This window comes from Onychomys torridus, chromosome 6 (assembly GCF_903995425.1).
Source record: "Onychomys torridus chromosome 6, mOncTor1.1, whole genome shotgun sequence".
Classification (NCBI taxonomy): domain Eukaryota; kingdom Metazoa; phylum Chordata; class Mammalia; order Rodentia; family Cricetidae; genus Onychomys; species Onychomys torridus.
The window spans coordinates 12,725,804-12,748,634 of NC_050448.1; the positions used below are offsets into that span (position 1 = coordinate 12,725,804).

At 47.2% G+C, this 22,831-nt stretch overlaps 1 protein-coding gene across 1 annotated transcript in view; it reads right to left on the minus strand.

Annotated features, from left to right (window-relative positions):
• Nucleotides 1-22,276, minus strand: part of Gnb4 (G protein subunit beta 4) — a 46,482-nt gene extending 24,206 nt beyond the window's left edge. The window contains exons 1-2 of the mRNA XM_036190710.1: nt 22,042-22,276; nt 3,028-3,123 (exon numbers count right to left, since the gene is read on the minus strand). Of these exons, the coding sequence (XP_036046603.1) occupies nt 3,028-3,084 (57 nt within the window). The 5' untranslated portion in view covers nt 3,085-3,123; nt 22,042-22,276. The remainder of the gene's footprint in view (nt 1-3,027; nt 3,124-22,041) is intronic.
• Nucleotides 22,277-22,831: the final 555 nt, after the last annotated feature.

Consider the following 22,831-nt stretch of genomic DNA (forward strand, 5'->3'; position numbering starts at 1 on the left):
TGTGTGTGTGTGTGTGTGTGTGTGTGTGTGTGTGTGTGTCTTTGAGTATAAATCTGTGCATGTACGTCATTGGTGTACATCTGTTTGTGTCTGTGTGATGTGTGTGTGCCTGTGTACCCATGTCTTTCCATGTCTTTGAAAGGATCACTATTTAAAGCTTCTGCCAGCTTTTAAGTCAGGTTGTCTTTTTATTGTCCAGATACAGTACTTCTTTACATATTCTACATACTTGACCCTTATAAGATGTACAATTTTCAAACTTGACAGCATTTTAAAAATCTATTTTACTTATGCATATGTGTGTCTGAGTTACCTGGAGATGCTAGAAGAGAGAGTCAAATCCTTGGAACTGGATATAGGCGAGTTGTGAGTCTCCCGATGTGAGCTCTGCAAACTGAACTTGGGTCCTCTGTAAGAGCAGCAAGTGCTCTTAACCACTGAGCCATTTTTCTGGCCCCTTGATAGAGTTTTTTGATATGTAAGTGTTTATTTGATGAGATATAATTTTCTGGGTTTTTTTTCCTTTTGTTGTTGTTCTTTTGATGACATATTTAACCATGGGGAGTGGATAAGGTCCTGAGCGAATGTGTGTTATTGACATGAACATGACCCTTTCAAGGACTCCAATGCCTCAGACCCATGGGAGTGGCAAAGCCTTCCAGGTCAGGTTCAGAGGACTGGTATGGTCTTTCCTCTGCTTTGAGTGTGGGTGTTGACAAATGGCTGACCTTTACCTAAAACCAGTGTGTGCAAAACTATCAACCATAGCCTCCCCTTCCTGGTGACTACAGCCTGAGATGGCTCCCTGAAAGAGATCTCTTAGCTAGCCACCTTCTCCCAGCTGGTGCCATAGATAGGGCGTCTCTGACTTTCCAGGCTGCTGGTGTGCTTCCAGCAGAGAACATGGCCCTTGTGCGCTACCACGCCCGGCTTCCATTTTATTTGTTTTACGTAAGTGTTCTGTCTGAATGTCTGTATACCATGGACACACCTGGTGTCTTCCAAGGAAAAGAGGGCACTCATCCCCTAGAACTGGAGTTACAGATAGCCATAGGCTACCACGTGGGTGCTAGAAACTGAACCTAGGTCTTCTGGAAGAGCATCCAGTGGTCCCACCTTCTGAGCACTCTTTCCAGCCTTAGAGAGCTAAACCTCCACAATCTGCATTCAAGCAACTGTGACTGTGCCATTAATAAACATTTTAGGTGTTTAGGTCCAGTGTCCAGAGACATATCTTGGGATTTTTTATTTTTGGTGCTGGGATGGAACCCAGAGCTTTACACTAAACACTTTATACCAAACACTGACTCAGCTAACTAAACTACACCTTTCCTGTTAAAGGCGGCACCATCTCACTGCCTGAGGAGCACTTTCTGGTGGCTGCTCTTCTCCCCACCTCTGTTTTCTTGCCTCCTCCTTTCTCAGAACATCTCTCTACAGACTGTATTCTTGACTTTTACACTGTCTCGAACAGGGTATCATGTGAAACCTTCCTGATGCCACAACCCTTTACTACAGTTCCTCATGTTGTGCTGACTCCCAATCAGAAGATTATTTTTGTTGCTACTTTATAACTGTAGTTTGCTACTGGTATGAATTGTCATGTGAATACCTGTGTTTTCTGATGGCCTTGGGGGACCCCCGTGAAAGAGCTGTTTGACTGTTTCAGGGGTCATGACCTACATGTTGAGAACCACTAGTCTTGAGCTAGCCTATCATCTACACTGGCAAGGGCCCCGAACTACAGTCCAGGTTATCAGGACTTCTCCCTTTGTTCTTCACTGACATCTGTAAATGGTTTTAGCTTGTAATTTCCTCTGTGAAAAGAGGCAAGCAGCTGCTGAGCTACTTACAACATACTCCTTCCTCCACCAACTGCAAAGAGGCCATGGCATCTTTTCATTTCGAATTTTCCTTCTTGGATACTCCCCAGTTCCTGAAAGTTAGCGTCTGCTCCACTGCTACCCCTTAGGGCACTTACAGCACTTGGCAACTCTTCCCTACCAGAATGACCCCAAAGTCTAAGTATCTTTTGTTTGTTTTTGAGGTAGACCAAGCTGGCCTTGAACCCCAGATTCTCCTGCCTAAGCCTGAGCCATGCACTGTGACCATAGGCCTGTGCTACCATGACCAGCATTCTGAGTGTCTTTCAGTTTGTCTGTTCCTTTGGCTGTGCATTTCAGTCTGAAAGGCATCATATTTGTCTTTTATGATTACTGTCTTGCAACAAAATACTCCTAAGATAATATTTCCTCGTGTTATAGGGTAACATCTGCCCTGTGTATCCCACCAAAAAGCTATGATTCTCAGGATGTGAAGAAGAGAATTTTTAAATGCTTTCCACTAGCATATAACAACTACGGGTTTCATTACATTTTCATTTTCTGTGTGGACACTGTCTTTGATCATACTACCCCATTAGCCTTGTTCTCTCACACTGATTCCTTTCCTAGATGAGAACTCATCATTACACTTGTCTCTCAGCTAGATTAGACACCCCATTTTTCATTAATTTTAATTTTTCTTACTGTGTGGGGAGCATGTTCGCTGCAGCACATATGTGGAGGTCAGAGGACAGTTGTCAGGAGTCTGTCCTTTCCTGCCACCATGTAGGTCCCAGGGATAGAAGTCAGGTCATCAGGCGTGGCAGCAAGCACCTTTACCCACTGAGCCATCTCACCGGCCCTAGGCATGCTACTCACTTTTCAGTGTCAGGGTCCTTTGCCAGCATAGGCCGTGGTTTGGAATGACTTGGGGGAGAGTTCTCTAGAAGCATGCTCAAAACAACTTAACCACGACCATATTGTTTTCTTGAGACAGGGTCTTGCCTGGTCCAAGCTGGCTTTTGAGCTTGCTAAATAATAAAGGATGAGGTTACAGGTGTATGACATCACAACTAGCTCAGGCCAACCCCTTCCAGCCTCATGAATGATTTAATACGTGTTGACCAATAAGCTAATGAGTCGTGTTTATAGACCGCTGAAACTAAACTAAGCGGGCGACGCTTTAGAGTGGAACACGTCCTACCTGGATCTGATTCCGCAGCTGCTCAGCCTCCTGCCGCAGCTGTTCCAGTTCGCTCATCCTTTGTGACTGTTTTCCTCAGGAGTCTCACGTGAAGAACTAAGAGGGGAGGGGGGTGTGTGCCAATTAATTTGTATTTTAATCTGCATGTAAAGCACGCACATATAGCTTTTTAGTCCTTCCAAATGTAAATAAACAACCAACATTACTGGGACTTAAAACTGCTTAATAAGCAAACAAGAGATCATCCACGAAGGGGCTGTATGCAGGAGCAGGACATGGACGTTGTCAATACCAACATGGAGTCATTTCCGCCAAACCTTCCATGAAGGAGGTGCTTGTCCATACACATGCATACCTATGAAGGAATATTCAGAAGTTCTGCAGTATCCCACATAAGCAATTCCCATGGAGCCAGCTCCCCAGAGGCCACTCCAGCGGCAGACACAGCGGTAAGCAACTGTCTTGGTTTCCAGCTTGGGTAGACAGTCCTCCTTTCCTTCCTCTTTTCTAATCCCAGCATCCTCAGGTGTATCCATGGTACTCCAGATTCCTACCCCTTTACTGTTCTAGAAAACCTGTGTTATGGAGAGTGTCGTCGGGTCCAAAAGAAACCCAGGACAAACGTCTACTGTGGTGCCTGTCAGCATACCAGGGTACTGCTGGCCTCCAGGCTCACTGAGAACCAGCAGCCCCTCTCAGCTCGTCTCAGCCCACTCCTATCCAAAGCTCACCAGGCTTCCCTTCCCCATTTCCCCCTTTATATAACCTATATAACTCCTATATCGCCATCCGACTGTGTGCTGCCCTGGCCCTCTCTTGGCCCTCTCTCTTCCTTTCTCTCTGCCTCCTCTCTTGCTCCCTCCATCCCTCACTCTCCTCTCATGGCCCAGTCTGCTGGCCACGTGCAGTGTACCACTTCTCTCCCTGCCTTGGACTCTTCCAGATGCCTCTGGCTGTACTCTTCTTCATATCTACAATAAAAACCTTCTTCTCAACCATACCTTGGAGCAGTCATGTCTCCACTTTATACATGTGGTGCTGCAAAACCCCACTATATACAGAGTTGGACTTTCTATCACCTATTTAATTTTTAATTTAATTTTCTTTTTTGTTTTTTTCGAGACAGAATTTCTCTGTGTAGTTTTGGTGCCTGTACTGGATCTCGCTCGGTAGACCAGGATGGCCTTGAACTCACACCCAAGTGCTGGGATTAAAGGCATGCACCACCACCGCCCGGCTCTATCACTTATTTTAGGTCAACAATGAAAGATGAGGGAGAGATCTTGAGATGGGGTATTTAAGACCAAACCATAGGAACTAATAATAGGTCTAGGGAGAGGCTGGCTTGTGATTTCATTCTGTCTTTTGTTTGTTTTTGAGACAGGGTCTCACTATGTACATCAGGTTGGCCTCGAACTCTGAGATCCACCTGACTTTGCCTGGCCCCAAATTCTGAGATTAAGGCACACACCATGGCCAGCTTGAAGCTGGTTTGAATAGATCCTTCTGCTTTTACCTCCCAAGTGCTAGAATAACAGGTATGATGGTTTGGATGAGAATGGCCTCAAAGGCTCATATATCTGAATGCTTGGTCCCCACTTGGTGGAACTGTTTAGGAAGGATTAGGAGATGTGGCCTTGTTGGAGTAGGAGTGGCTTTGCTGGAGGAAGTGTGTCACTAGTGGTGGACGTTGAGGTTTCAAAAGCTCATGCCAGGCTCAGTCTCTCTTCTCTGCCTCCAGTTAATGGATCAGAATGTGAGCTCTCGGCTACTGCTCCAGCATCATGCCTGCGTGGCTGCTGCCATACTTCCCACCATGATGGTCATAGACTCACCCTCTGAAACAAGCAAGTCCTCAAATAAAGGCTTTTTTTCATAAGTTGCCTTGGTCATGGTGTCTCTTCACAGCAACAGAAAACTAAGACAAGAGGTGTAGGCCACCACACCCAACATGGATAGCTTTACATGCAACTCAAACTTAATATTTCAAAGCTGATCTCCACACACCCCAATTCTCCTGTGTTTCAGACAATGGTAATTCTATTGCTGTAACTGTTTGAGTTCAGAAACAAAACCCTGGGAATCATTTCCATTTCCATCAGACCTTCCCATCTATTCCATTAGAAATCCTGTCAGCTGTCCCAGGAGCTGATGGAGTCTGCCTGCCTCTAGTGATATTACTTTGGTCAGGCCACCATCCTCTCACCTGACCTCTTCTCCTCTGTCCTCGACTTTTCCTTACTCATGTCTACAGCAGGCACTCAAAGCTGAATTCTTTCTCTCTCCGTGCATGTGTTCACGCATGCATGTGAGCACACACACACAAGAGCTCACGTGAAAACAGAGGACAACCTGGGTGTCTTAGAGTTACTACTGCAGTGATAAAACACCATGACCAAAGCAACTTGCAGGGAGGGGAGGGTTAATTTGGCTTACACTTCTTTTTTTTAAACCATTTTTGTTGTTGTTGTTGTTGTTGTTGTTGTTGTTGTTGGAGCTGAGGACCGAACCCAGGGCCTTGCGCTTGCTAGGCAAATGCTCTACCACTGAGCTAAATCCCCAACGGCTTACACTTCTGTATCACCTTTCATCATTGAAGGAAGTCAAACAGGGCAGAAACCTGGAGGCAGGAGCTGATGCAGAGGCCAAGGAGGGGTGTTGTTTACTGGCTTGTCCCTCATAGCTTATTCAGCCTGCTTTCTTATAAAACCCAGGACCACCAGCCCAGGGATGGCCCTACCCACAATGGGCTGAACCCTCCCCGACTGATCACTGATCAAGAAAATGCCCTACAGTCTTGCCTACAGCCTGATCTTTATTTTGTTTTTGTTTTGTTTTTTGAGACAGGGTTTCTCTGTGTAGCTTTGCACCTTTCCTAGAACTCACTCTGTAGCCCAGGCTGGCCTCGAACTCACAGAGATCCGCCTGGCTCTGCCTCTCGAGTGCTGGGATCAGCCTGATCTTATGGAGGCACTTTCTCAACTGAGGTCCCTCTCTCAGATGACTTTAGCTTGTGTCAAGTTAACATGAAACCATCCAGCACACTGGGGTATCATTTCCTAGGCCCTGTCCACCTTCTTTTGAGACAGTCTCTTCTACTAGCCTGGAGCTCACCAAGCAGGCTAGACTGGCAGGCCTATCAGCACAGAGATCTGCATGCCTCTGCCTCCCCATTGTTGTATGATAATCTTTTTGTACACTGTGAAGATGAGTCTCTGCCAAGGCACCTTGTGATTGGTTTAATAAACAGCTGAACGACCAATAGCTAGGCAGAAGAGGATAGGCAGGACTTTTGGGAAGAGATAGGAACTCTGAGAAGCAGAGAGGTAGGATTTGCTAACCAGACAGAGGAACTGGGATGTACAGTAGTGAGGAGAGGTAACAAGCCACATGGCAGAATGTAGATTAATACAAACAGGTTAATTTCAAGAGCTATTTGGGAACAAGCCTAAACTAAGGCCAAGCTTTCATAATTAATAAGTCTCTGTGTCATTATTTGGGAGCTGGTGGTCCAAAAAGTTCAATTACATTCCAGCATTGGGATTATAAGTTCACTACCAAGCTTGTTTTTTTTTGTTTGTTTGTTGCTGTTGTTTAATGTGGATTCTGGAGATGAACTCAGGTCCCCATGCTTACAAGGCAAGCATTTTACCAAAGAGATCTTCTCCCCAGCCCTAACGCTGAACTCCTGACCTTGACCTGCACAGGCTAGGCAGCAGAGTTCAGTCCTTCTCTCTCATAATCACACACCCTACGTGCCCCGACCCCTCTCCTTCCCCCAGCTCTTGCTGCTCCGAGGACACCTAGTGAGCTCTGGCCTTGGTGCTTTCTGACTGCGTTTTTCTCTCTTTGGATTGCTCCTGCCCCTGATATTTTCAGTGCAGGTTCCCCTGGCCTGCTCAGCTGTCGCCGCTGCACACACCTGCACACACCTGCACACACCACTTTCACTATCAAGACCTTCTGCCTTATTTCCAACACTACTCAGTATGTATTTGCTTATTTGCGGTCTCTTTCCGTACAAAAAAACGTATTGACTTGAGGTAGGGCCTTTCTTCGCTTCGTTCTTTACCTCAGACTCAGCACCTAAAATACTTTGGTCTCCAGTAAATAAACTACTTTAAAATAGCTTAAGAAATAAAGAAAATTTCCTCTTAAGAGTTAGAGAAGTCACAGTGGCAAAAGGCAAGAATATTACTCTGTCAGGAGGAGAAGCTGCATCTTACAATACCCTTATGGTGCTTGTTTATCACACTTTTTGTTTATCTTCTCTACTTCCTATATATTAGGAATAAGATCTGGAGGCTACAGTATATCCAGGTTCAGTATCCATATTTGGCAACAATCCTTGTTGGTGATGCTGAGTAAGTCAGAATGAGGAGCCAGATGTTAGCAATGTAATCTATCCAAAAAGTCCCCACTTTCAACCAACAACTAATCTTTTCTATTTACTAACTGGATCCTTACTATCAGTGGCTAACCATGCCCAAGTCTCTCCCCTGGAGAGAGAGAGGGAGGAGAAGGGGAGAGGAGGAGAGGAGGAGGGAGGGAGGGAGGGAGGGAGGGAGGGAGGGAAAGAGGGGGAGAGAGGGAGGGAGGGAGGAAGGGGAAAAAGAGAGCGAGAGAGCACACAAATCCATACAAGTGCTACAGCCTTCACTCAAGTGATTCAGGTACATCTTGAACTCTCTTGACCTTGGCATTGTTTACATGAAGCTGATTTTGCAGGCATGCAGAATCCAAGAAGTATGGGTCCTGAGGGCTGCCACAGGATGGTAAGGGAAAGCCTGGTGGCCATGCAGCATGCTGTGGGTCAGTCCCATTGTGTGGCCCCTAGCAGGGTGATGTGTGATGGAGATGAGGGAGTGAGGCTGATGCTGCCATGGAGACACAGGAAGGTAAAGATCTGGGCAATGTGCTACAGACAGCAGGCAAAGCCAGCATGGTATGGGAGCCACATGGGCTGCCACCAGCACAGCTGCAGAAAGCCCTCCACAGCCATGGTGTATCCAGGATGACGTAGGGGAGCACTAAGATAACACACAGGGAGCACTGGTATTTCATGTCAGCCCCACTGGGATTTGGCCTTGCTCTGGGCTGATGCTCCTTACTATCCTCCTCCTCCTCCTTCTCTTCCTCCTCCTCCTCCTCCTCCTCCTCCTCCTCCTCCTCCTCCTCCTCCTCCTCTTCCTCCCTTTTGGAATAAGAATGTCCACCCTGTACCTCACCCACAGGCAGAGTTTGCATGGGTCTTGGAAGTGACTTGGAAGCTAGCCTTTTGAGTGACGCTGGAACAGTTAAGACTTTGGGGGACGTTTTGCACTGTGAGATACATGTGAGTCTCTGGGGATGGGGCACAGGGCTATGGTATGGGTCCGGTTGTTAAAAAGCTTCATCCCAGATGCTGCTACGGAGAGGGAAGACTGTTAAAGAGTCTGCAGTCCACAGGGCACGTCCTTTTCTGCCTTTTGCCTGCTGCCTGAGGAGCTGAGTATTTTGCTCTGCTACAGGCTGGCCATCACAAACCACCTTGCTTTTCTGCAGTTCCTCATGGAAGGTAGAAACCAGAAACCAAAGTAAGCCTTTCTCAAGATGACTCTTCGCCTGACTACTTCACCAGCACGCACGGTTCTGGGTTTCCGTTAGAACTTCTGGAGGGCACTGAGCAGGACCCCAGTTCATCCGAGAAAGCGGAGGGCTCATCCTCCGTCATCCTGCCAACGCAGCTGAGCTTCGGCAAGAGGAATGGAAAGGGGACAGGAGTTACAAGAGGCCATCTGGGGTTTCCTGAGCTGTGAACCCAGACCGCCAGGACAACTACACACTCGCTGTGGGTGACAACAAAGCTGACCTTCCACACCTTATCTCTCTGCTGGTAAAAAAAGAGAAACCCGCTTCTTATATCCCACCCCCCACCCCTGTTCCTGTCCCAGGGTGGAATCCAGGGCCTTCATGACAGGCAAGCACCTGATCCTTGAGCCACATCACAATCCAAGCCCTCTAACTTTTTACTTCTAAAAAGAAAGAAAAAAAAAAAAAAAAAAAAAGGCCTTCACATTAAGAATATATTACTTACACACATTAATGTTAATCTTTTTTCTTTTTTCTTTTCTTTTTTTTTGGTGAGCTGAGGATCGAACCCAGGGCCTTGCACTTGCTAGGCAAGTGCTCTACCACTGAGCTAAATCTTCTTATTCAACAATCACTGCATTCTGGGCAGCTTCTATAAAGAATCTAGCATGAATGCCTGGACCGTGAGGCTAGACAATCCCAGAGGCTCACCAGGGTAAAATGAGGAAATTATGGATTTGAGCCCATCATAGTAAGTAGTATACGCCTAGAAATCCCAAGAAGTACTTGGGAGGTGGAGGGAGGAAGATTATACATTCAAAGTCAACCTCAGCTACACAGTGAGCCCAAGTCAGCCTGGGCTACATGCTGTGGATATCGCTCTGTGTAAATAAAATTCTGATTGGCCAGTGGCCAGGCAGGAAGTATAGGCGGGACAGGCAGGAAGTATAGGCGGGACAAGAGAGAAGAGAACTCTGGGAGGTGGAAGGCTGGGGTGGGGAGACACCACCAGCCGCCGCCAAGAGAAGAAAGAGATAAGGTACTGGTAAGCCATGAGCCATGTGGCAAAGTATAGACTAACAGAAATGGGTTAATTTAAGATAGAAGAAGTAGATAACAAGAAGCCTGCCACTGCCATATAGTTTGTAAACAATGTAAGTTTCTGTGTGCTTTCTTGGTTGGGTCTGAGCGTCTATGGGCCTGGTGGGTGAGAAAGATTTGTCCCGTGGGCTAGGCAGGAAAACTCTAACTACAGCTACATGAGAGGGGGAAGCGGGCAGAGAAAGAGGGAGAGAGAGATAGGGGAGAGGAGGAGGGAGAGAGAGGGAAGGAGAGGGAAGATGAGTGAGGAAAGGAAAAGAGAGCCTCAAGAACCTTTATTTTCACTTTTAGTATCATGTCTATGAGTGTTTGCCTGCATTTATGTTTATGTGCCACATGCATGCCTGGATACTCCTGGATACACCTGGACACACCTGGATACACCCCTGGACACACCCCTAGAACTGGAGTAACAGGTGGTTGTGAGCCACCATGTACAAGCTGGGAACTGAACCTGAGTTCTCTGTAAGGGCAGCAAGTGCTTTTAACCACTGAGCCATCTCTCCAGTCCCACATCCAGAATTTTAAAAGCATCTCCTTAAATCCAATCACCAATGAACAGGGACACGTGCACAGATGGGCCAATCAGACACCACAGACACCAACATCCAAACGAAACACTTCAAAAATCAGGGGGTTGGGGATTTAGCTCAGTGGTAGAGCGCTTGCATAGCAAGCACAAGGCCCTGGGTTTGATCCTCAGCTCAAAAAAAAAAAAAAAGATATAAAAAACTTTGATACCACCGTATACTTATGCAGCACTCGGGAGGCAGAGCCAGGTGGATCTCTGTGAGTTCGAGGCAGCCTGGTCTACAGAGCTAGTCTAGGACAGGCTCCAAAGCTACAGAGAAGCCCTGTCTCAAAAAACAAAAACAACAACAACAACAAAAAAAAAAAATTAGGGAAATGCAAACCGAAGGAAAGTTTCACACTTTTAACCTGAGTCAGGAGCTGGTAAAGCTGGACGCAAACCTTAACTCAGATTCTGGCAGGCCAGCTCTTAGAAGCACCTTGTGGATAGCTACCATGTCATGGCATGGGTGTCTTTCAACCTGATAACCTGTTTCCATTTCTGCATGCAGAGGCCCCAGATGCAGACACCCTAGTGCCTGCATCTCCGAACAGGGGGCAGCTGCTCAGAAAGTGTCAAAATTATAACCAGTCAGAACAGGCCTGCTCCTGGCAGAGTGGGTGAAGGCAGTGTGACACAGTGTTAATACACAGCATACAACAGAGACAGCTCATTAAAAACACAACGAAAACACACACACACACACACACACACACACACACACACATGCGTGCGCGCAAAGCACACAGCATATTAAGATGCAGGAATACTGGTAGGTGCACACCTCTGATCTCAGACTGGGGAGGTAGAGGCAGGAGGATCAGGAATTCAAGGTTATCCTTGGCTGCATGGCAAATCTTGCTGTCAAGTCCCTATCTCAAAACACCAAAAGGAAGAAAAAGTATAAATATGCACTCTAACTTCGTGAAGGAAAAGAGCGACGAAACTGTGTAAGAACACAACTTGTTGCAAGTGGTAGCTCACACTCTGCTTCCTCCACTGGGCATGCGATCACTGTGCAAGCACTATTAGTAACCAAGCAAACTGGACCCAGCGCCTCAGGGTCACTGGGAACCACAAATGAAAGAGCTAAAACACGAGGAGAACAGAAGGCGAGGCGGAGACAGTTTGACTACTTGTTCAACAGCAGAGGAACACTGTGATGTTAGTCCACACACACCTGCACCCAGGCGAAACCCATCCTGCATGACGCCTCTTTCCAAGGGCCTCTCCTTCAGTTTGCTGGCGCCTAGACACCACCTCCTCACGTTAAACTTCACCTCTGTGACCATCACAACATCCACTTCTCTCACTCTCTTGGACTTCATCATCACTGCTGTTTCTCTGTAGGCCCCTTCACTCATCTCTCAAATACCTGCATTTCTCAGGACTCTAGGCTCAGACAGCTAACTGAGAAACTCCCCTCCAGGGAAGAAGGAAAGATAAAAAGGAATCGGAGATACAGATGAGCCACTTGGGGGTTCAGAGATGACTAAGTTGGTAGAGTGCTCCCCAAGGAGCTGGGTTCCAGCCCTCAGGACCTGACAGAAGTCAGGTGTGGTAGGGTGTACTAGAGAGCCAGAGACAGGAGGGTCCCTGAGGCTCACTAGCCAACCTGCCTAGACTGATCATTGAGCCCCAGACTAGTGAGAGATTTGGTCTCAAAAAACCAAGGTGCTTGAGGAAAGACACCAGTCTGTCCTCTGTGCACACACGCACACACCCACACTTGTATCTGTACACATATGAGCACAAACCCACATGCTCACAATGAATATAAGACACTCATACTTTCTTGTCTTTCCCCTTTTCATGTGTAGGGTATATGTGTGCACGGTTTTGTTTGTTTTCAGTTATTTTGAGACAGGGTTTTTCTGTTTAACAATCCTGGCTGTACTGGAACTTGCTTTTGTAGCCCAGGCTGGCCTCGAACTCACAGAAATCTGCCCGCCTCTCCCTCCTGAGTGCTGGGATTAAAGGCACATGCCACCATCACCCAGCATGTGTGCATGTTTTTAAAGTGTGTGGGAATTAATCATCCCAATTTGCTGTTCAACCTGACTCATTGATGCAGGAACTCTCAATCAAACCGAGTTTGCTGATGTGGCTGGTCCTGACAGCCAGGCTGTTCTGAGTCCCCTGACTATGCCGCTCGAGGCTGCCTTGCCTTCCCTGTATATAAATCCCCTGGATCTGGAATTTTGACCTCATGCTTATGCGGCAAGCATCTTAAACTCCGAACTCTCTCTCCAGCCTTCACACATCCCTGTTTAGAAGCACTGGAAATGCACAGTGTCATCTCTGAAGATGTTCCCCAATGGTGATTTTGCTCCAGATCAAACTGGAGCTGGGCACCACAGTTAACTGCAGACGTGGAACTGCAGTCAATGAGGCAATCTGAAATTAACAATTTTTTACAAAAGTATGCAGTAACTGTGGTGATCTTTTAATTGCTACAACTTGACTGAGTGTTTCAGCATTGAGTATCTGACGCATCCAACAAATTTCAGACAACTATCCCATATTGAGAGCACTGCTGACTCCCCTATCGAGTAACTTTTAAGAGCTGGTCTGTGCCAGTAACAAGTACCAGAAGATGCCAATGAGCCGTTGTATCCACACGGATTTATTAATAAAAATGAAGACAATGAAGCTGTGTAATTCAAATGGCCTTCTCACAGCACGTCTTAAAACATCCCCACAACTTTGACCAAAGCAAGGCATTCTGCTGTCTGTACAATGCTGCTGCTGTGCAAGTGAAGGGCCTTTCTGTCTATCAGGGACAAGGACCTGTAAGTTCTTAGCTACTGAGAATCTCCACACAGACTGCAAAAGTTCACATAAGGTATGAAAGACACCAGTTATTGTGTGTGTGGTATGGGGGTGTTGGTGTCCTCACGTATGCACAGGTGCATGTCCATGTGGGCGTGCAGGCCCCGGGGTGACATCAGGCGTCGGTGTCCTCACATATACATGCATACAGGTGCATGTATTCAAGTGCATGTGTATGTTGTTGGTATTTTACTCTTTTGGGGGTCCCGCCACCCAGCTCAAAAACAAATCACAGTTGGAGGCTTATTCTTAATTATGAACGCCCAGCCTTAGCTTGGCTTAGTTTCTTACCAGCTTTCCTTAACTTAAATCATTCCATCTATCTTTGGCCTCGGGGCTTTTCCTGTTCTCTAACTTCTGTAGATCTTACTCTTACTCTGTGGCTTGCTGTGCAGCTGGGTGGCTGGGCCCGGAGTCCTCCTCCTTCTCCACTGCTAGATCTCCTCACTCCCCATCTCTTTTTCTCTCACAGATTTCTCCTCTATTTATCCTCTCTTCCTGCCAACCCCGCCTACCCTTTCTCCTGCCTTGCTATTGGCTGTTCAGTTCTTTATTAGACCATCAGGTGTTTTCAACAGGCACAGCAACACAGCTTCACACCGTTAAACAAATGCAACATGAACAAAAGTAACACACCTTCAAATAATATCCCCAACATGTATATGTGGGGGTGCAGGGCTCAGGTTGACATCAGGTATCTTCCTCAATCACTCTCCACTTTATTGCTTGAGTTTTGAACTGAATTTGGAACTTGGCTATTCAGTTAGGCTACCTAGCTCGTGAGTTCCAGGATCCTCCCGTTTCCTCCCCAGCACAGGGATTACAGGTGCCCACACTGCCTCAACATAACCCAGGTGGACCTGGAGCAGCAACCCACGTAGGTTGAAATGAACATTTCTGTAGTAGAATGGAAGGGAATACACAGTGGGCAGTTCTCAGAGCACCACTGTGCCGGGCAACACACACTAGAGACCTCTGTTGACAAATTTCAGTTTCCTGAGATAAATGTCTAGCATATTCCACTCATTTAGTTACGAAAAGGGCTTATCATGTAGCCTGGGCTAGCTTAAGCCTCGTGAGGGCTGAGTTCTCGGGCATGAACCACCATGCCTGGCTTCATCGTGTTCTATTTAATTTATAGAATATTAGAATAAAAACTGCACACTCTGCACCTTAATTACCCTGATTACTTCTGTGGCACATACCAATTAGGGAACAAAGCCTCATCCAGCTCCAGGTGCAGGACTGGGTCCCAATTTCACATTACCAAGTAGTGGAAGTCCAATATTTACACTAAGTCCTAGGCAAAGTGTTTTGGTGAGAAACTCATAAAAGTTATGGGAAGGGCTGGGGAGATGGCTCATACACTCAGACCAGACAAATAAACCATCTTTTAAAAAGTAGAAGAGAACAAGTCCTAAGTCAAGGCATTCACTATTAAATTTCCACTTAAAATACTAGAAACTGCCAGGCATGGTAGTATATGCCTTTGATTCCAGCACTCAAAAGACAGAACCAGGAAGATCTCTGTGAGTTCAGGCCACATTGGTGTGTGTGTGTGTGTGTGTGTGTGTGTGTGTGTGTGTGTGTGTGTGTGTTTGTGTCTGGAAAGATGGCTCAGAGAGTAAAGGCATTTGCTGCCACGCCTAAATTTAGTCCCTGGGCCCCAGATGGTAGAAGAAGCCTAAAATGTTGTCTCCTACCTCCACACCATGTGGCACATACACACCTTCATGCAAACATAAATACACACACAAATAAAGATAATAAAAATTTAAATATCTATAAAAAAATCCTAAGACCCAGTCAAGATGTGCTCTCTGATCACAGGGACCAGTCTCCTTGCGCACAAAGTAGAATTCTGTTGGTTTCTCTACAGCCGAATGCATGACCCTTGTTCTTGGACCTGGGTTCAATTCCTAGTAATGGGGGAAATTTTCATTTTATGTGAGCACTACTCCTAAGCAGAACAAAGAACACATTCTGTGAGCATCTGGGAGGAAAGGTCTCCAGAATGCACACTGAGAAGTGGTGCTGGGGGACACTGGCTGGGAGCCTACCAAACATTTTTTTGCTCATAAGCAGTGTACCAAAGCAAACTGTCTGGCACCCATGACCCCTGCCCTGGAACATCAGCATGAAAGCATAGGTGCATCTTGATGAAGAACATGGCTTCCAGTACAGTGTTTGAATACTACCCACCCCCACTGCCATCTCCTCACCCCAAGCTATCTACCTCATCTAACCACTGATCATTATATTTTTTATTCTTTATGATCAGATTAGGACTAATTTGACCACTTGCCTAAAATTACATATATATATATATATATATATATATATATATATATATATATATATATATATATTTCCTTCTTGACAGGGTCTCACTCTACCCAGGCTGGCCTCACACTCACAGGATCCACCCACCTCTGCCTCCTGAGTGCTGGCATTAAAGGTGTGTGACACCACATTTGGCCCATAAAATTGGAAATTTCAAATTGACTTTTTTTTTTTTTTAAAAGAAGGTCTGGTGTAGCCCTGGCTGGTCTCAAGCATACTGTATAGCCAAGGATGACTTTGAACTTCTGATCCTCCTGCCTCCACCTTCTGAGTGCTAGGACTACAGGCATGGGCCACTGCATCTAGTTTTATGTAGCAGTGAGGATAGAACCCTAGGCTCTGTACACACTAGACAAATACTCCACCAGATGAGTTCCCGGTTTAATGATTTCTTTAAGGGGACCACCCAGTTCACCACCGCCTTTTCCCTGTTTTGTTTTTCTCTGGTGACCTATCCACTCATGCACCACTTGCTAGAATTACTCCACCAGAGGGCAGCCAAGAGAAAGGTGGCCCTGTAAAGCAAGGTTGGAAACTCTCTGGCTTCACTCAACTCAATGTGCTGGAGGAGTCTTTCCGTGGAGCATCTGGGCTCCTGGTCCGTGTCAGATATCATTGTCAGACACAAGGCCTGGAAAATAAGAGTGCTTACACTAATTCAGCCAACCATAGCCATAGCCATCCACCCAGTGTTTGTGCCAACCGTGAACCAGAAACACTCGAGGCTCCGGAGATGCAATAATCAAGAACCAAGATTCTCCTTGCTACAGGACGGTGATGCTTAGTGTCGTTAGCCTGGCAGGTTCCAGAGCCACCTGAAGATGAGCTTCTGGGCATGCCTGTGGGGATTATCCTGACTGCGTCACTTGAGGTGGGAAGGTCCACTCTCATGAGTGGCACCATCACTGGCATCCTGGGTTATAAAGTGGAAGAAGCAAGCTGAGCAATGGCTTGCATGCATGCATGCATCCATTGCTATCTGCATCTCTGCTGTGTGACTAACTACCTCAGGTGCCCGCTGCTGTGGCTTCTCCTGCAACAGCAGACTGCACCTTGAACTGTGACTGAAATAAAACCTTGACTTCCAAACTGCTTTTGTTAGAATATCACAGCAACCAGAGAAGCCAGGGCCTCTATTCTCATCTGTTTAGGAAATGAACCCAAAGTAAAAGCACAATAGCACACTACCCAACTTTAATTACAGACAAGAACCATGTAGGAAAACACCCAAAGTTAGATCACAGGTGATTAGAGAAGCTGTTTTAAAATAAATCAATCTAAGTAATGTTGAATGACATCAGGAAATGAGCCATGCCTTTGAAAAGAAAGGAAAGCCGTGCCTGGCAGCACACCCCTGTAATCCTAGCACTGAGTCAGACGGATCACCACAAGTTAGAAGACAGCCTGCACACATGGGGAGACTGTTTCAAAAGGAACAATAATAGGGCTGGGGGTGTCGCTAGGATGGTAGGTCCCATGCACCAGGCCCTGGGTAGAAGAAACAGGAAAAACAGGGCCCCTAAAGCAACCAACCTGGATCAATAGGCAGAAAATGTGATGCTGGAGCAGAGTGAGCAGGGGAGGTGGGTGGGGAGGGAGGGAGGGGGTGCAGTGGCAGGTAGGCCTGCTTTGGGGCCACGTAGGCCTCTCATGTACTTGGGGATTTTGGTCCATGAGTTCCTCCAGACTGGGCCATGGAGAGACCTTCAAACTACGTCCTTTTGAAATTCCCCAGCATGGTTTTCAACACTTTCTTCCTGTGTAGCACAAAGTTCAAGGCTCACCCTATGGCTTCCCCATGCCAGCTCTAGAATCATCCATTTGGAAAAGGCACTGGCCATGCTCTTAGGCATTTCAGTGCACACTTCTAGGCTCTCATAGGAAATGTATGAATATATATGCTGTATGTACACAGTATGTACATGTGCAAGTATGTGCCTATTCATGTATGCAAGTTGTGTTTCCATCTTTTAATCATAGGTTCATATTGATGGCCCCTAGTCCCAACCAAATGCTAGATACTTCCTCACTGCCATTTCTTATTTCCTCCCTTCCTTCCTGCCAGGGTCTCATGTAGCCCAGCCTGCCCTATAAAATGCTATGCACACAAAGTTGATCTTGAACTTATGACCCTCTGTTCCACCTCTCAAGTGCTGGGATTACAGACATGTGCCACCACACCTGGTTATGGGGTGCTAGGGGTGCTAGGGCTTTAGGATGCTAGGCAAGAATTCTACCAGCTGAACTCTATGCTCAGCCCTCATTCCTTATTTTCTGTGTCTCAGAGTAAAGAGCCTAGATCCTAAAATAGCAATAAATTCACTCACTGACTTTGTTACTGTTCTGTTGCTGTGAAGAGACCACAGCGAAGGTAGCTTTATAAACAAAAGTGTTCAATTGGGAGCTTGCTTACAGTTTTAGAGGGTTAGTCCTTGATCATGGTTGGAAACAGACAGGTATGGTGCTGGAGCAGTAGCTGAGAGCTTTACATCCTAATAAGCAGGAAGCAGAGAGAGGCAGAGACAGAGAGACAGAGATGGATGGACAGACAGACAGACAGACAGCCTGGCATGGGCTTTTGAAACCTCAAAGCCCACTCCCAGTGACACACTCCTCCAACAAGGCCACACCTCCTAATCCTTCCCAAACAGTTTTACCAACTGGGGGCCACGCATCCAGACATCCGCGCCTACAGGGCCCCTCTCATTCAAGCCAGCATACCCATCTTCTCCATGTGACCATATCCATAAGATGGCTTCAGGACTGCTGTACTGCACCAGGCACGTAAGAGCTACCTGCAGAGTGCAAGCCTTTCTTCCCCAGTTCATTTTATGCTGAGATCAAAAGTGCTCAGTCCTGTGTTCAAACTCTATCTGGATTCAATTTTTTCCTTCTGATGTTAGTTAATTCACTGTTGGTACTCAGTTATGGAGTCTAAGAAATAAAAAATAAACATATCTGAAAGCCCCCTCCAGCTTGTATGTGTTCGTGCCTGGGTATAGGTATGTAAACGTGTATCTGGTGCCTGAAAAGATTGAAGGTGTTGGATCCCCTGAAACTGGAGTTACGGATGGTTATGAACCACCATGTGGTGCTGGGAACCAAATCCAGGTCCTCTGCAAGAGCAGCCAGTAGTCTTACTGGCTGAGCCTATTTCCAGCCCCCCCCCATCTTAAGCTCATTACATAAACAAGAATAATATGTTTATGCAACCAGGAACTCTTAGGAAAGGTTTGTTCAAAGTGTTGTGTTATCTCCCTGTCATGGCTTGTGCCTGTCCTCTCATATCGGTGTACTCTGAAAAGGGGAGTCATTTGGCAAAAATGTCACTTTGCCAGCTGTGTTCAAAGCTCCTATTCGACCAGATATCGTAAACTTTGATCACACCAACTTGAGGAAAAACAACTGACAGCCCTGTGCTGACAGTGAAGTAGCAGGTCTGAGTGAAGACCAGTGCTGAGGCTTGGGGTACTGGCAGAGATACGGCTCAAATTCCCAGAGTTCAGGGTGGTGGGACCCACTGTTCCAGCCAGGGTGCCTTTGGAAATATGTGTCAGGGAGGCTGCATGTTTGCACCAACCAAAACCTGGTGTCATCACCGTGGAGTAAACACAACCCAAAAGCCATTGGTTGAATGGAATGAATTCCCACAACATTGGTGCCAATCTCCTACCCTCCAGGTTACTCAGTTTTTACCACAGACAGGTACCTATCTGTTTTGTATTTATTTTTGTATTCTCAAAAAAGGCCAGTCTGAGGGCCAGTGAGGTGACCCAGCAGGGAAAGGTACTTGTCAACAAGCCTGAGGACAGGAGTTTGAACCCCAGGACAAAGGAAATGACTCCTGCAAGTTGTCTTGTGACAGCCACAAGTGTGCTTTCACTCACACACGTGTGCGCGTGTGCGCGCGCGCGCACACACACACACACACACACACACAATGTAATGAAAGGGTTTTTTGTTTGTTTGTTTTTTAAAAAAGCTATCCTAGTTTGCTGTGCTAAAACAGTGCCCCAAAGCAACCTGGGGAGGTGAGGGCTTAGTTGGCTTACACTTCCAGGTCACAGTCCATCACTGAGGGAAGTCAGGGCAGGAGCTCACTCTGGAACTGAAGCAGACACCACCGAGAACAGTGGCTTGCTCTCATGCTCACTTTCAGCTGCCTTTCTTACACAGCCCAGGCTTGTTTGCTTATGGATGGTGCCCACAGCGGGCTGGGCACTCCTACATCAATTACCAATCAAGAAAATGCCCCCAGATATGCCCAAAGGCCAAACCAATGAAGAAAGTTCTTCAGGTCCCTCTGCCCAGGTTGTCCAGTTGACAAGAAGATTACCCCTTCTCAATCAAGATCAAAATAAGATTGTAGTGCCTGGAGAGTTGGCTCTGTTCTTAAGAGAGCCCATTGCTCTTGAAGATAACTCAAGTGCAGTTCCCAAGACCCAAGTGGCTCACCAAGGCATGTAATAACTCTACCTTTGTGGGTATCTGGAGCTTCAGACCTTCCTAGGTCCTGGTACTCAAGTGCCCAGAAATAGGTCAAGTAACTGAGGTAGAACACAACATCAAACATAAAATGTGTTTTTGGGTAGATGCCACAGAATATTTACATAACAACGTAAGGGACCTACAGAACCTGGACACACAGAAGCTTCAGGGGAAGGGCAGGGTGGAAATGAAAACAGCTCTGAGAACATCTCCTGGCTTACCACGTAAGGGATAGCAAAGAATTCCCACAGAGAAAGCAGGCTGCCATCCAGTTTTGTTGTTGGGAGACAGGGACTTGCTATGTAGCCCAGGAAAGATCCCCTCTTACACCCTTCTGCCTCTCTCCTGGAGTGAGGATTTCAGGGGAGCCCCACAAAGCCTGGAGTTGCTTGTTCCCCCACCTTTCCAGAGTGCTTAACGTCGTTACTCTGGAGCCCATGTTAAAACAGAGGTATTATTAGTTCGGAAGGACAGTTAAGTCATCGCTATGTATTTAATACCAACAGAGTAACTGTGCCCTAGGAAGGGGGCACAGTTCCAGGAATGCCAGGGAAGAAATGATGGTTGGCTGTATAAAATAACACCTGTAAGTGGTACCAATCACACCAGAAAGACCAGCACAGGTTTCTGACATTTCTAGGAAATTTATGTATACATCAGTGAGTAGCTGAGCTGAGGATTGCTCCTTGAGCCTAGGACTAAGTGAATGTGTCCTATAGGGAAAAGCATGCACTCTATGGACAGAGGGATCTTGCCCTGAATCCAACTTGAGTTAACAGTTACAAGACCTCAGCAAGTCATTTAATATCTCCCTGACTGTGGAAGGTGCAATGCGTCCTTTGAGAAGTGGCTGAGGGATGACTGAATAGTACAGCTCACTGCCCCTGGCCCAGGACAGAGCTTTAGGAAATATTCCTTCAATAAATCAGATTAAACTAGGCAGCAGGGTAAAGAAGCCAAAAACCAAGACCCAACTTAAGCAGCATGCCTAAAAGAAAACAGAATTCACCCAGTCTCCAGCAGTATGTGGTAATGGCAGAAAAATGTCCAATATTTTAGTTCTTATTCTTAGTTTTGAAAGTGTTTCAGGATCTATTTTTAAAGTGTAAAAATACACACTGATATGTTTATTCATAAAAGACTAACAACTCAAAACTGCTTCCTGTCTAATGATCATGGGCTTAAGGCATGCCGTCAAGCGAACCACAACACAGAATCAACGTCAGGATCTAATAACCTGTAGACACAAGGGATCTGGCAGTATTCATTAAATGATACTTTTAAAGTTTCTATTTCGGTTTTAAATTCATCAGCAAACCCAAATGAGAAAATGAAAACTCCTAAAACGCTCTTAATCAAAATATTAAAATATACAGTAAACTTTCAAAGCCAGCAGTGACCATTGGCAGAGACCCCCCCCCCACTCATATGGGCATGTGTCAGCCATCACAGCCAGATGAACTGAAAAATACAAAAGGTCAGCCGTCTAAGTTCACAATATTAAAAGGGACTAATACATAAATTTCAGTCTTAAGACAACTCCCTGATAGACTGTGGGTCCACACTAGGCTATATTTTCACCCTTTAAGGAGAGAGAGAGGGAAAGGGTGAGAGAGAACCAGAGAAAACAAAATCACCCAGCACTGCTACAAACAACTGGAAGCGTCTCTCAACTTTGAAAACGCAGTCTTTCCTTAGTGGAGAGCAACACATGCATGCCACACACAGTACATTTGTGTTCTGAAGCAGAAATAGATGGGAGATGAGAAAACGCTTTTTCTTGTTCTAAACTTGCAATTATCCAAAACCCGTTATCACATCCCCTTAAAAATAACCAAACCGCGGGGCATCGTGTCAGTCCAAAAAAAAAAAAAAAACAAACAAATAAAAAACAAAACAAAACCCAACGAGGCTCCAGCAGCCCATGGAGAAGTTGGGGGGCTCCGAGCCCTGCAGTCACCACCGTCTGGGCTCCCCAGGCGGCCGCACCCTCGGGCCGTCCGGAGCATGGCCGAGCGCAGAAGAGCCCGCGTCCACACGGACACCCGCAACGCGCCGCCCGTGTCCACACGGAACCCCGCGCCCCGCCACCAACCTTCGCCACCTACCTGGAGCCGGGCTGCCACCACCGCGCTGCTGCTTGCCGTTGGGCTGCGGGGAGCGAACCGGGAACAGGCTCTGCCACACGAGACGGCGGCCACACCCAGAGCCCTGCACGCCGGACGGGGCGGGGACCCGGGAGCGGCGCGCGGGGCGGGGGCGGGGGCGCGCGAGGCCGGGAAAGGGTCTGGGAACGCGCCGAGGCAGCCGCGCGCGTGGCTTGGGTAGGAGCTGGCGGGGGCGAGCGTGGTCGGGGCGTGGGGCGCTGGAGGGGCTCGCAGAACCCAGAGCGCGCTTGGCCTGGGCGGAGGATGCTTGGTGCGCGCAGGGCCAGGGGCGCATGTGGTTTAGTGGGGAGGGGCTGTCAGGGGCGCGCGTGGCCTGGGCTGGGGTGCACCGGGTGGGCGCGGGCACAGCGTGCAGCTAGCTTCTGCTGGGTTTGGCAAGCAGAAAGCGCATCCTAGGCAGTTTTGATTTATCTGTGTGCCTCTGGACGCGCCGTCTAAGCAGTGTGCCCGACTTCTTGGCGGCTGGGCCTGGCCAGGGCTGCTCTGCTCAGACGGGCTGCAGGGTTGAGCCAGGAGAGCCACAGATGCGGCCTGCGCTTATGCAGTTCTGAAATCCAACGTCAGTCCTGCCAAGCCGCCCGACGCACCCGTCGGTGGAGGCCCGAGGTTCACTGGGAACATAACGCTGGTGATCCCGGCTCCCTCATCCCTCAAAGGGGCTGAAAACATTTATGAACAAACCAGTGCTCGCACAGAGCCTGCCTCTGACCAACCGTCAGCTCTTGGAAGT